At 43.6% G+C, this 13,923-nt stretch overlaps 1 protein-coding gene across 3 annotated transcripts in view; it reads left to right on the top strand.

Annotated features, from left to right (window-relative positions):
- LOC134352125 (cytochrome P450 2K1-like) overlaps window positions 1-13,923 on the top strand; it is a 38,278-nt gene that overhangs the window by 14,666 nt on the left and 9,689 nt on the right. For all 3 annotated transcript variants that reach the window (XM_063059344.1, XM_063059347.1, XM_063059346.1), the window contains exons 4-6: window positions 3,360-3,520; window positions 11,904-12,077; window positions 13,767-13,908. In XM_063059344.1, coding sequence (XP_062915414.1) covers window positions 3,360-3,520; window positions 11,904-12,077; window positions 13,767-13,908 — 477 coding nt within the window. The remainder of the gene's footprint in view (window positions 1-3,359; window positions 3,521-11,903; window positions 12,078-13,766; window positions 13,909-13,923) is intronic.

Raw genomic sequence — 13,923 nt, 5'->3', positions numbered from 1 at the left:
GTCAATTCAGGGTACTTAATAAAGAGTTGAAAGTTCAGATTTATTGCCCAAGTACATTATGTCAGCAGATAGTACCCTGAGAGTCGTTTTCCTTCAGACGTTCACAATAGAACAATGAAATACAATAGAATCAATGAAAAACAACACTCAAACAAATACTGACAAACAACCAATGATGCAAATTGGGTAAATATAAACAGATAATACATAATAATAATAATAAATAGCCACAACTGGAAAAATAGCAGCAATGATAATATTCACGATGATTAGTATAAAAAATTTACTTGCTTTCATCCATAACTATTAACACATATCAATAATTTTCTGAAATATCCTGAAATAAGTGCCCAAATTTCAGAAAATATGTAAAACATATCCCTTACCTTAAAGAGAAATCACAAATGATGCCCTGATATCAAAATATCATCCTATTAATTCTGCCCTCTAATTTACTGAATCGGATGAAAATAGGGTATCAAATCAGAGACAACCAAACAAATTATACCTTGGCATACCTATATTTATTTCCAGCAGAGCATGAAGAAAGCTCACCTCTGTCCCAGGATATTGACTGACTTTTACCGCTGTACTGTTGAGAGCATACTCACCAACAGCATCTCAGTGTAGTATGGCAATTGCCCCCTATAGGTCCACAAAGCACTCCAGCATGTGGTGAAAACTGCCCAGCGGATTATCGGCACCCAATTGCCCACCATTGAGAACATCTGCCATAAACGCTGCCTGGGCAGGGCGAAAAACATTATCAGGAATGCATCTCCCCCTAACCATGGCCTCCGAAACGGTAGGCGCTACAGGAGCCTCTGCTCCCGCACCAGCAGGCACAGGAAGAGCTTCTTCCCTGAGGCTGTGACACAGCTGAACCTCTCATCACAGCACCAAGCAGTATTGCATCCGTATTGTACTGTGTCAAGTACTTTTATATTTGTGTGCTGTAGCACTTTTTTTATTCACAGTTATTTTGTAAATACCACTATTCTTTGCATTTCTGGTCAGATGCTAATTGCATTTCATGGGCTTTGCATCTGTACTCAGCTCAATGACAATAAAGTTGAATCTAAAAAAAATCTAAAATATATAGACAATTTGAAATTATACGCTCCTTCATCAGTAAAGCTAAAACAATTATTTGAAATAGTAGAAATATTTTCTACAGATATAAACATGAACTTCGGAGTAGATAAGTACATAACATTAAACATAAAGGGAGGTGCAAAAAAGCTAGAAGAATATAAAACAATACAACTGATGGAGGAATATGAAACATATAAGTATCTAGGATATCAACAAGCAAAGAAAATAGATCATAGTGTGATAAAGGGAAAACTTTCTACAGAATTTACTTCCAGGCTTAAAAAAGTCTGCCATAGTAAAAATATAACAAAAGCAATTAACACTTTCTCTATACCCATATTAATGTATTGTTTTGGCATAATATTGGTCTGAAACTAATCTAGAAACTTTACAAAGAAACATAAGACTTCAAATGACAAATTTTGGAAACACAATAAACACTCAAACACACTTAGATTAACACATCTTGTACAGAAGGAGGAAGAGGAATAACAGATATTAAAAAATTATACAACAGTCAGATAAAACTTCTAAGGATACATTTTCATCAACAACCACATGTTGTAGCACTATATGGAAGCATATGCAATTCTGATAAGAAGTACAAACCACTAAACTTAAATGAAAGCACAACCCAGAAAAATAAAGAAATTATCAGTACAGAAGAAAAAGTTAACTATAGTCAGTATCTAGGAGATGCAGCTTTAGCGGCAATTACAGTCTTGAGCCTGTGTGGATAGGTCTATATCAGTTTTGCACATCTGGACACTGCAACTTTTCCCATTCTTCTTTACAAAACTGCTCAAGCTCTGTCAGACTGCATGTGGATTGTGAGTGAACAGCCCTTTTCAAGTCCAGCCACAAAAGCTCATTTGGATTGAGGTCTGGACTCTAATTTGACCATTCAGGACATTAACTTTGTTGTTTTTAAGCCATTCCTCTGTAGCTTTGATTTTATGTTTGGGGTCATTGTCTTGCTGGAAAGCAAATCTTCTCCCAAGTCGGAGTTCTTTTGCAGACTGCATCAAGTTTTCCTCTAGGATCTCCCTGTATTTTGCTGCATTCATTTTACACTCTACTTTCACAAGCATTCCAGGGCCTGCTGCAGTGAAGCATCCCCACAGCGTGAGGTAGTCACCACCATGCTTCACGGTAGGGATGGTGTGTTTTTGATGATGTGCAGTGTTTGGCTTACACCAAACATAGGTTTTAGTCTGGTGGCCAAAATGTTCAATTTTGGTTTCATCACACCATAGAACCTTCTTCCAGCTGACTTCAGAGTCTCCCACATGCCTTCTGGCAAACTCTAGCCCAGATTTCATGTGATTTTTTTTTCAACAGTGGCTTTCTCTTTGCCATTCTCCCATAAAGCTGCAACTGGTGAAGTACCCAGGCAACAGTTGTTATAGGCACAGTCTCTCCCATCTCAGCCATTGAAGCTTATAGCTCCTCCAGAGTTGTCATAGGTCTCTTGGTGGCCTCCCTCACTGGTCCCCTTCTTCCATAGTCACTCAGTTTTTGAAGATGGCCTGCTCTAGGCAGATTTACAGTTGTGCCATATTCTTTCCATTTCTTGATGATTGACTTCACTGTACTCCAAGGGAGAGTCAGTGACTTGGACATTTTCTTGTTTCCAGTTCCTGTCTTGTGCTTTTCAATAACCTTTTTACGGAGTTGCTTGGAGTGTTCTTCTGTTTTCATGGTGTAGTTTTTCCCAGGATACTGACTCACCATCAGTTGGATCTTCCAGGCACAAGTGTATTTTTGCTGCAATCAATTGCAACACCTTGACTGCACACAGGACTCCAAACATAGATCTCCATTTCACTAATTATGTGACTTCTAAAACAATTTGGCTGCACCAGTGATGATCTGGTGAGTCGTATTAAAGGGGCGGGGGGGGGGAATACTTCTGCGATCAATTACTTTGTTTTTTTTTTATTTGTAATTAATTTAGGCCACTTTGTAGAGATCTGTTTTCACTTTGACATAAAAGAGTCTTTTTGTGTTGATCAGTGTCCAAAAAGGCAAATTAAATCCACTGTGATTCAATGTTCTAAAAAGATAAAACATGAAAATTTGTGGGGGGGGTGGATGAATAATTTTTATAGGCACTGTACATAACATTTAGAAATCAATAAGTGAAAAACACCAGAAATATGCTGAATTGAAAGAGGAAACTGAAAGACTATTCAGACACTTAATAAAGAGTCAAATGGTATTCAGCATTTTCAGTAACTTGTGAATGATCTCTGTCTCTGCAGGCCAAGAATTTAATCCAACCATTGAGTTAAGTGCTGCTGTTGGCAATATCATCAGTTCCATAGTTTTTGGTGATAGATTTGATTATGATGACCAAGCATTCATCAGTTTGGTAAAGATAATGGATGAAAATTCTCAGCTTGTTGGTTCTGCAGTGCTTCAGGTAAGTAAGACCATAAGACCATAAGACATAGGAGCAGAATTAGGCCATTTGACCCATTCTGCTCTGCCATTCAATCACAGCTGATCCTTTTTCCCCTCCTCAGCCTCACTCCCCAGTCTTCTCCCCATAACCTTTGATGCCATCGTCAATCAAGAACCTATTAAGCTCTGCCTTAAATACCTCCACAGCTGCCTGTGGTACTAAGTTCCACAAATTGACCATCCCCTGGCTAAAATCTCATTGTTCACCAGAAGTGCAACCACACATTCAGTACCATTATCCGTACGTCTGCTCGTTGATGGAAATATCTGATCACCCAAACATGTGGCAGCACTCAATGCATAAAGACATGCAGACATGATCAAAACATTCAGCTGGTGTTCAGACCAAATATCAGAATGGGGGAAATATTAGCTTGACTGTGCAATGATCGTTGTTGCCATATGGGGTGCGTTCAGTATCTCAGAAACTGCTGATCTTTTGGGATTTTCACACACAACAATTTACGGAGTTTACAGAGAATGATGCAAAAGAGTAAAAAAGCATCTAGTGACAGCGGTTCTGTGGGTAAGAATGCCTTTTTCATGAGAGAGGTCAGAGGAGGATTGGCAGACCGGTCCAAGCTGACAGGAAGGCGACAGTAACTCAAACAACCACACATTGCAACAGTGGTGTGCAGAAGAGCATCTCTGAACACACACCACATCGGACTTTGAACTGGAAGTACTGCAGCAGCAGAAGACCATGAGCATACGCTCTATTAGGGACGGGAGCTGCCCAATAAAGTGGCTACTGAGTCTATTTCAATTGTAGTTTATTTGCAAAAAGTCCCAGCAGATAATTTTGGGATTTGCAAGTACCTGCCCTTCAACTCATGAACAAAGCTACTTATATAGTCAACTAGTAAATTTGTGACAGAGAAATGTTCTCCAATGATCTATCAGTAAGCCGCCATTGTGCACCATCCAGTGGTTCCACACAGTGGTCAGACATGGCCTTTGGACTCTGTGGATCTGTCCTTTCAGACATACGTTCCTGATCAGAACAACTGTGGTAATAAACACATATCAACAACTGTAATTAACATCAAGGATCAACTTCATTTGCCATACACAGTAGTGTGCCAAAGTCCGAGGCTCAAATATGTAGCTACAGTGCCTAAGACTTTTGCACAGTACTGTATATTGAGAATCAGAAATAAGAGCACTTAGCTTTGTTTTAGCTCAGTAATATTAAGTGTTATTTGAAAACTGTGAAGACGTAATATACAGTACTGTGCAAAAGACTTAGCACCCCAGCCCTTGACATGTGCCTAAGGATTCTGCACAGTACTGTACATTTGCATGTATTAGGAACTTGCTGTGGTGTGTTGGTGCGACATGCAACTAAAAGAGCAGCAACATTTAACAAAATAAAAAATAAAAAATATGTAAAGAATAAAGTTAAAGTAAAAATATGAGATAAAATGTTCATAAATGCATAATCACCGGCATGTATTTACAATGTAAACAGCATTATAAAAAGTGATTTAAGGTGTTTAAAGTGCAGTGCAGTGTTGGGGGTAATAGATAGAGGAAGAACCAGTGGATGTGGTATATTTGGATTTTCAAAAGCCTTTTGACAAGGTCCCAGACAGGAGATTACTGTGCAAACTTAAAGCACACAGTTTTGGGGGTAAGGTATTGATGTGGATAGAGAATTGGTTGGCAGATAGGAAGCAAAGAGTGGGAATAAACGGGGCCTTTTCAGAATGGCAGGCAGTGACGAATGGGGTACCGCAAGGCTCAGTGCTGGGACCCCAGTTGTTTACAATATATATTAATGACTTAGATGAGGGAATTAAATGCAGCATCTCCAAGTTTGCGGATGACACGAAGCTGGGAGGCAGAGTTAGCTGTGAGGAGGATGCTAAGAGGATGCAGGGTGACTTGGATAGGTTAGGTGAGTGGGCAAATTCATGGCAGATGCAATTTAATGTGGATAAATATGAGGTTATCCACTCTGGTGGCAAAAACAGGAAAACAGATTATTATCTGAATGGTGGCCGATTTGAAAAATGGGAGGTGCAACAAGACCTGGGTGTCATTATACACCTGTCTTTGAAAGTGGGCATGCAGGTACAGCAGGTGGTGAAAAAGGCGAATGGTATGCTGGCACTTATAGCAAGAGGATTCGAGTACAGGAGTGGGAAGGTACTACTGCAGTTGTACAATGCCTTGGTGAGACCACACCTGGAGCTTGTGTGCAGTTCTGGTCCCGTAATCTGAAGAAAGACATTCTTGCCATAGAGGGAGTGCAAAGAAGGTTCACCAGATTGATTCCTGGGATGGCAGGACTTTCATATGATGAAAGACTGGATCGACTAGGCTTATACTCGTTGGAATTTAGAAGATTGAGGGGGGATCTTATTGAAACGTATAAAATCCTAAAGGGATTATACAGGCTAGATGCAGGAAGATTGTTCCCGATGTTGGGGAAGTCCAGAATGAGGGGTCACGGTTTGAGGATAAAGGGGAAGTCTTTTAGGACTGAGATTAGGAAAAGCTTCTTCACACAGAGAGTGCTGAATCTGTGGAATTCTCTGCCACAGGAAACATTTGAGGCCAGTTCATTAGCTATATTTAAGAGGGAGTTAGATATGGCCCTTGTGGCTAAAGGGATCGGGGGTATGGAGGGAAGGCTGGTACAGGGTTCTGAGTTGGATGATCAGCCATGATCGTACTGAATGGCGGTGCAAGCTCGAAGGGCCAAATGGCCTACTCCCGCACCTATTTTCTATGTTTCTATGTTTCTATGAAGGTAGGGATGGCCTACCATAACTGGAGTGGTTGATCAGATTAACTACCTGGGTGAAGAAATGTTTCAGATGGCATGACATTTTTGTTTTAATAGCTTTATAGCACTTTGCTGAAGGGAGTTTTTGGAAAAACTATTTTGATGAGTGGGCAGTGCCTAGAGTGATTTTTCTAGCACAACTAATTTCACATTTTTAACGATTTGTTGCCACTTCTCTAATCCATGTAGGTTTTTGGTATTGATGATCAATTGCTTGTTTTGATGTTGATAGCATGGAATAGAACTTTATTTTTATTGCTCAAGACAACGAGATTACGGTGCTACTCCTGCCCCTGCAAAACAGATATTTACAATGAATATTTAAAGATGGCCCCGGTAACTGGCGACTTTGCGTGTGCTCTCCCGAGCAAACAGCCCTCGCCACGATCCTATACCCGAGAAACCCTCCCAAACCTTCACTTTAGAAAGATAAAGATCAACAACACACTGGCGAAGCTACTGACCCAGCTGGAGACCACCGCGCCAGAACTGCTTCTGAAACTCCGGACCGCACCTGGGCCCGACCAGCGAGGCCCACCCCGTTCCCGGAGACCCGCGGTCTGCTACGGTGCCGGAGCGCTTGGAGACACGGCCCATTCCGACCAGCAGCTCTCCGGAGCAGGCGACCACACAGAAGTGACGGTAGAAACCCCAAGGTGCCCCGGAGCGACCATCGTAAAGTCCCGTTGGTGGATATCCACAGCTGCCGGAAGTGAGGCCTCCGCCGCCGACCTCGGAAATCGAGCCCTGTGACTCGGTTTAAAGACTTGTTTCAGCAAGGAGCCCGGCCTTCCGGGATTAAGTGTCGGCTTCGGGGCCCGACCCAATCGACAGCCCGGGCCCCCGGCAGCTGGAAGTGGCAGGGGAGCCTCCCACGTTACTCAGCCCGACCCGCCGGCCGATCGATTCCCGCGGGGCGCGTCCACCAACATCAAAGAGCTGACAACAACACACTGCAGCGATGGAGACCTGGAAAGATGCACTACTTACCAAGGAAGCGTGGGAAAAGAGCTGGGCTGCTGGTCAGATTGAAGCTGAGGGGCTTCAGGGTCCCTATGCCTACCATCCCACTAGCTAATGTGCAAGCCATAAAGAACAAGGCGGATGATCTTAAAGGGAGACTCACCTACCAGGGAGATGCAGAACTGCTGTGTATTCTGTTTGACCGAGACCTGGCTCTCCCCTCCCACCCCGACTGTGCCATCTGACCAGAGGGATTTTCAATCCATCGGGTGGACCGCACGGTGTCTTCGAGCATGACGAGGGGAGCTGGTGTCTGCCTATTGATTAACACTGGATGGTGCTCGGACACAGTGGCACTGACAAGCTCCTGCACCCGGACCTGGAACACTAGTCGGTGAAGTGTCGTCCCGACTCTCTGCCACGGGAATTCACCTCGGTCGTACTGACAGCAGTCTACATTCCCCACCCCCAGGCGGACGTGGAGTGTGCTCTGAACATACTGTATGCCAACATCAGGGAACTTGATACCAGGTATCCGGAGGCTTTGCTCATTACAGCTGGGGACTTTAACCAGGCTAACCTCAGAAAGGCGCTGCCAAAGTTGTACCAACATGTCTCCTGCCCCACTGGAGGCCCGAATATACTTGACCACTGCTACACAGCAGTCAAGGATGCCTACTCTTCCGTCAACCTCACTTCGGAAAATCAGACCATCAGGCCATACTCCTCCTCCCGGCTTAAGAACAGAAACTGAAGTGGGAGGTCACGGTGTCAAAAGTGGTGTCGGGTTGGACGGAGGAAACGGATGAGGTCCTCCGTGACTGCTTTGAATTGGTGGACTGGTTAGTATTCATGGACTGGGCAGCTAATCTCGATGAGTATGCCTCAACTGTCACGGCCTTTATTTGGAAATGCACGGAGGACTCTGTGTCTCGCAAGACGATCCAGGTATTCCCTAACCGGAAACCTTGGATGAATTATGAGGTCTAGTCCCTTTTAAAGGCTAGAGCTGTGGCTTTTAGGTCTGGGGATACCAGTCGCTGCACGGAATCCAGACATGAACTCCAGAAAGCCATTAAGGGTGCCAAGAGGCAATGTCAGGCCAAGTTGGAAGCCCAGGCTAACCAGAGGGATGTCAGTAGACTGTGGCAGGGTCTAAGTGAGATCACTGGGCGCAAAGAAAAGGCTGGGAATATCAATAACTGTGGCGCTTCTCTTCCTGGCAAACTTAACGTATTCTACGCAAGATTGGAACAGAAGAGGAGCGTCCCTCCAGATGAACCAGACCTGGTGGCCTCGAGATTCATCGTCACTGAGGAGGACATTAGAAGGGCCTTCCTGAATATAAATCCAAGGAAGGCGACGGGCCCAGATGGCATCCCAGGACGGGTTTCCCGGACCTGTGCAAGCGAGCTAGCTGGAGTGTTTGCTGACATCTTCAACTACTCCTTGCTTCAGTCTAAGATCCCCTCGTATTTTAAGAAGGCAACGATTATCCCAGTGCCGAAGAAGAGCAAGGTGGCATGCCTGAATGACTATCGACCTGTGGCTCTGACATCAATTGCTATGAAGTGCTTCGATAGATTGGTTATGGCACACATCGACCACAGCCTACTGGTCAACCTGGGTGCTTTGCAATTCGCCTACCAATGCAACAAGTCAATGGCAGATGCCATCTCTCTGGCCCTACATTCCTCCTTAGAACACTTGGAGAATAGAGACGCATACGTAAGGCTCCTTTTCATTGACTACAGCTCTGCCTTTAATACCATCATTCCAAGTAAACTGATTGCTAAGCTCCGGAACCTGGGCCTTAGCACTCAGATCTGCAGCTGGATCTTCAACTTCCTCACAGACAGGACCCAGGCTGTAAAAATAGGGGACAAGCTCTCCTCTACAATCACTCTGAGCACCAGTGCCCCACAAGACTGTGTACTCAACCCCCTGCTGTGCTCACTGTACACCCATGATTTTGTAGGGAAGTTTCCATCAAACTCAATGTATAAGTTTGCTGATGACACAACAATTGTAGGCTGTATCTCGGGTAATGATGAGTTTGAGTACAGAGAGGAAATTAAGAACCTGGTGGCATGGTGCGAGGACAATACCTATCCCTCAACGTCAGCAAGGTGAAGGAATTGGTTGTTGACTTCAGAAGGAGTAGCGGACCGCACGACCCAATTTACATCGGTGGTGCGCAAGTGTAACAGGTCAAAAGCTTTAAGTTCCTCGGGGTCAGTATCACAAATGACCTGACTTGGTCCAACCAAGCAGAGCTCACTGCCAAGAAGGCCCACCAGCGCCTTTACTTCCTGAGAAAACTAAAGAAATTTGGCCTGTCCCCTAAAACCCTCACTAATTTTTATAGATGCACCGTAGAAAGCATTCTTCTGGGGTGCATCACAACCTGGTATGGAAGTTGTCCTGTCCAAGAACGCAAAAAGCTGCAGAAGATTATGAACACGGCACAGTACATCACACAAACCAATCTTCCGTCCGTGGACTCACTTTACACCGCACGCTGTCGGAGCAGTGCTGCCAGGATAATCAAGGACACGACCCACCCAGCCAACACACTTTTCGTCCCTCTTCCCTCCGGGAGAAGGTTCAGGAGCTTGAAGACTTGTACGGCCAGATTTGGGAACAGCTTCTTTCCAACTGTGATAAGACTGCTGAACGGATCCTGACCCAGATATGGGCCGTGCCCTCCAAATATCCGGACCTGCCTCTCATTTTTTTTTGCACTACCTTACTTCCCATTTTTCTATTTTCTATTTATGATTTATAATTTAAATTTTTAATATGTACAACTAATTGAACTGTTTTTAATATTTAATATTTGTAATCCAGGGAGTGTGAAGCGCAAAATCAAATATCGCTGTGATGATTGTACGTTCTAGTACCAATTGTTTGGCGACAATAAAGTATGAAGTATATGGCTTAATTTGTTTTAAAAAATCCCATATTTACATGCAACAAGTGATTTTGATAGTCCATAGCACTCAAATGCCATTGTTAAGCTGGGGTAAAGCATTATTCAGCTGCAGAAAACCCTCGGGAAGAAGTCGTTTTTCAGTCTTACTGTCTTGCCTCAGAGTTTCTGTATCTCCTACCAGATGGCAGGAGATTGAACAGACAGTGTTCAGGATGGGTTGGGTCTTTAATAAGGTTATGAGCATGCCGTTGGCATTTAGAGTTGTAGATTGTCTCCAAGTCCAGTAGTTGAGTCCCAGTGATGTGCTGAGCCACACTAATCACTTGTTGGAGTGGTGTGTGATCAGTTTTACTGCAGCTTGAGTACAACACTGCGATTCCGTATGTCAGTATGCTCTCTATCGCACTTTGACAAAAGTTGACCAGCAATGTTTGGAGCAGATTAGCTCTCCAGAATCACCTCAGGTAGTATAGTCACTATGATACATTCATAGAAAAGTACAGGGTCATCAACAGGCCCTTTGGCCCGTCTAGTCCATGCCGAGCCATTTAAACAGCGTACCATGTTCCTCAGTGCCCTACCATTCACCATGCAAGACCGGGCTACCCTGGTTGGTCCAACCGAAGTGCAACACCTCACGCCTCTGTCGTTTCTCAGTGGATTTTTTTTCCATTTGGTCCAGATTCCACCGCAAGCCATGGTAGTCTTCCTCACTAATCACCGTGCCTTCCCTATTATCATAGTTATGTTGACGGAACAAGAGAGCTTCTCAGTGATGTTCATCCACAAAAACCTGAAGCTGGAAATCCCTTTCCACTAGTTCACCATTTATGAATAGCAGGGCTTGTTTGGCCAGGACCTCTTGCCCTCCTGAAGTCAATTGTCATTTTTTGTTTTCTTGATGTTGAGTGATCGGTTGTCGTTCCTGCACCAATCAGACAGAGTTTCAGCACCTCCTCTCTGTTTGGTATTGCTTGTGATTAGGCCAATCACAGTCGTATCATCTACAAATTTGGTGATTGACTTTGTAGCATGAGCAGGAGTGCAGGGATAGGTGAAGAGAGAGTGGAGAAGGGGATTCAGTGCACACCTCTGTGGGGCACTGGTATTCAGGGTTGGGGGAGGGGTGTTGATGTGCACTTGCCCAATATCACCATCTGAGAAAGATTAGTGAAGAAGTTCAAGATCTAGATACAGATTGATATGCAAAGACCTACATTGTGGAGCTTGGCAGCGCTTGTTCGGTGGTGTTTTTTTAAAGGCTGAGTTGAAATTAACCAAAACCATCCTGATGTAGGTGTCTTTGTGAGCTTAGTGTTCCAACACAGTCTGAAGGGGGATCAAATTGGCATCTTTAGTTGACCTATTGACCTTGTAGACAAACTGGTGCTAGTTCAGGGTAGCTGGCAGGATATCCTTGATGTGGGACATGACCAATCTTCTCAAGCACTTGGCAACTATGGGAGTGAGTGCTCCTGGTCTGTGGTCATTAGGACATGTTGCCACTGACGCTCCAGGGATTAGTATGATGGTGGCTGCTTTGAAGCATGCTGCAACCATAGCCAGGGACAGCGAGAAGTTGTAAATGGCCATCAGAACTTCCTTCGACTTAAAAACATTACTATCAAAATTATTGTTCTTATCTTACAGCTTTATAATGCTCTTCCCATACTGGGATTTCTATTCCGTTCAAAGAAGAAACTTTGGAAAAATCAAAACTTGATTTGGCAGTTTATCGAAGACTTCATAACCAAGAACTACCAGACATTGGATGCAAATAATCCAAGGAGCTTTACTGATGCGTTCATGTTAAAGCAGCAGCAGGTATGTTCCACACCAGCTCATAGTTTGCATGTTACCCTTTTTATAGAATTCCATAGTTATTGAAGTATTTTGAATTTAATCCCTCAGGACATGGTGGGATTCAAACTCCTGTCTCTAAGCTCCTGTGTTCTAAAAGGAGGATGAGGTAACCATGGCTGACATGGAAGTCAAAGACACCAGCAGCATGGAAAGTGTCAGGGGGTAGACGTGAGCATTTACAGAGAGAAGGCGCTTGGGAAGCTGAAAGGTCTGAAGGTAGATAAGTCACCTGGATCTGATGGATGACACCTCAAGGTTCAGGAAGAGCTAGCTGAGGAGTTTATGGAGGCATTACTAGTGATATTTCAAAAGTCACCAGATTCTGAAATGGGTCTGGCGGACTGAAAGGTTGCAAGAATCATTCCAATATTTAAGAAGGGTGAGAGGCAAAAGACAAGAAATTATAGGTCAGTTAGCCCGACTACAGAGGTTGGTAAGATGCTGGAGTCCATTACTAAAGGTAAGGCTGCTTAAAAAGATAAGATCCCATGGTATTACATGATTGATCCATGGTATTAGCATGGATAAACGATTGGCTGACAACAGGAGGCAAAGAGTGGGAATAAGAAGGGTGTTTTCTCTTTGGCTGCTGGTGACTCGTGGAGTTCTATGGGGGATGGTGTTGGGAACACTTATTTCACATTATACATTAATGATCTGGATGACGGAATTGATGGCTTTATGGCCAAATTTGCAGACAATATGAAGATATGTGGAGGGACATGTAGTGTTGATGAAGCTGGGAGCCTTCAGAAGGACTTGGGCATATTAGGAGAATGGGCAAAGAAGTGGCATATGGAATACAGTGTAGGAAAATGTACGGTCATGTACTTTGTTGGAAGAAATACAAGCATAAACTCTTTTCTAAATGGGGAGAAAATTCAGAAATCAGAGGTGCAAATTAACTTGGGAGTCCTTGTACAGGATTCCTCAAATGTTAACTTGCAGGTTGAGCTGGTAGTAAGGAAGGCCAATGCAATGTTAGCATTCACTTCTTGAGGGATAAGGTATAAGTGCAAGAATATAATGCTGAGGTTTTATAAGGCATTGCTGAGACTGCTCTTGGAGCATTGTGAGCAGTTTTATTCCCTTATCTAAAAAAGAATATTCTGGAATTGAAGAGGGCTCCAGAAGACGTTCACAAGAATTATTCTGGGAATGAAAGGGTTCACATATGAGGAGAGTGTGATGGCTCCAGGACCGTACTTTTGGGAAGAATGAAGGGATCTCTTTGAAATCTGTTGAATATTTGGAAGTGTGAATATTGAGAGTGTGGTTGTAAAGAGAATGATTCCTGTAGTTCCTATATTGGAGGGGGGTGGGGGGGGCAGCGGGGGGTAGTTCTAGGACCAGAGGGCACAGCTTCAGAACACAAATAACAGTGATGAAGAGTAACTTATTAAACCAGAGGGTGGTGAATTTATGGAATTCTTTGCCACAGTTGGTTGTGGTTGCCACATCATTTAGTATATTTTAAGTATAGGTTAATACCTTCTTGATTAAGTAGAGTGTCAAAGGTTATAGAGAGAAACTAGCAGAATGGGGTTGAGAGGGTTAATAAATTCATCATGATGGAATACTGGAGAAGACTTTATGGGCCAAATGGCCTAATTCTGCACATGTATCTTATGATCTTATCACCTTTTACAGGAATCAGGTAACCCAAATACATATTTCCATAAAAAAAACCTCGTATGCACAGTCACCGACCTGTTTGGTGCTGGAATGGAGACAACTTCGACCACCCTTCGTTGGGCTATGCTACTGATGATGAAATATCCACTGATTCAGGGTGAGGAGCATCTGA

Source organism: Mobula hypostoma, chromosome 9 (genome assembly GCF_963921235.1).
Source record: "Mobula hypostoma chromosome 9, sMobHyp1.1, whole genome shotgun sequence".
NCBI lineage: Eukaryota > Metazoa > Chordata > Chondrichthyes > Myliobatiformes > Myliobatidae > Mobula > Mobula hypostoma.
This window is presented reverse-complemented; position numbering and strand designations above follow the sequence as displayed.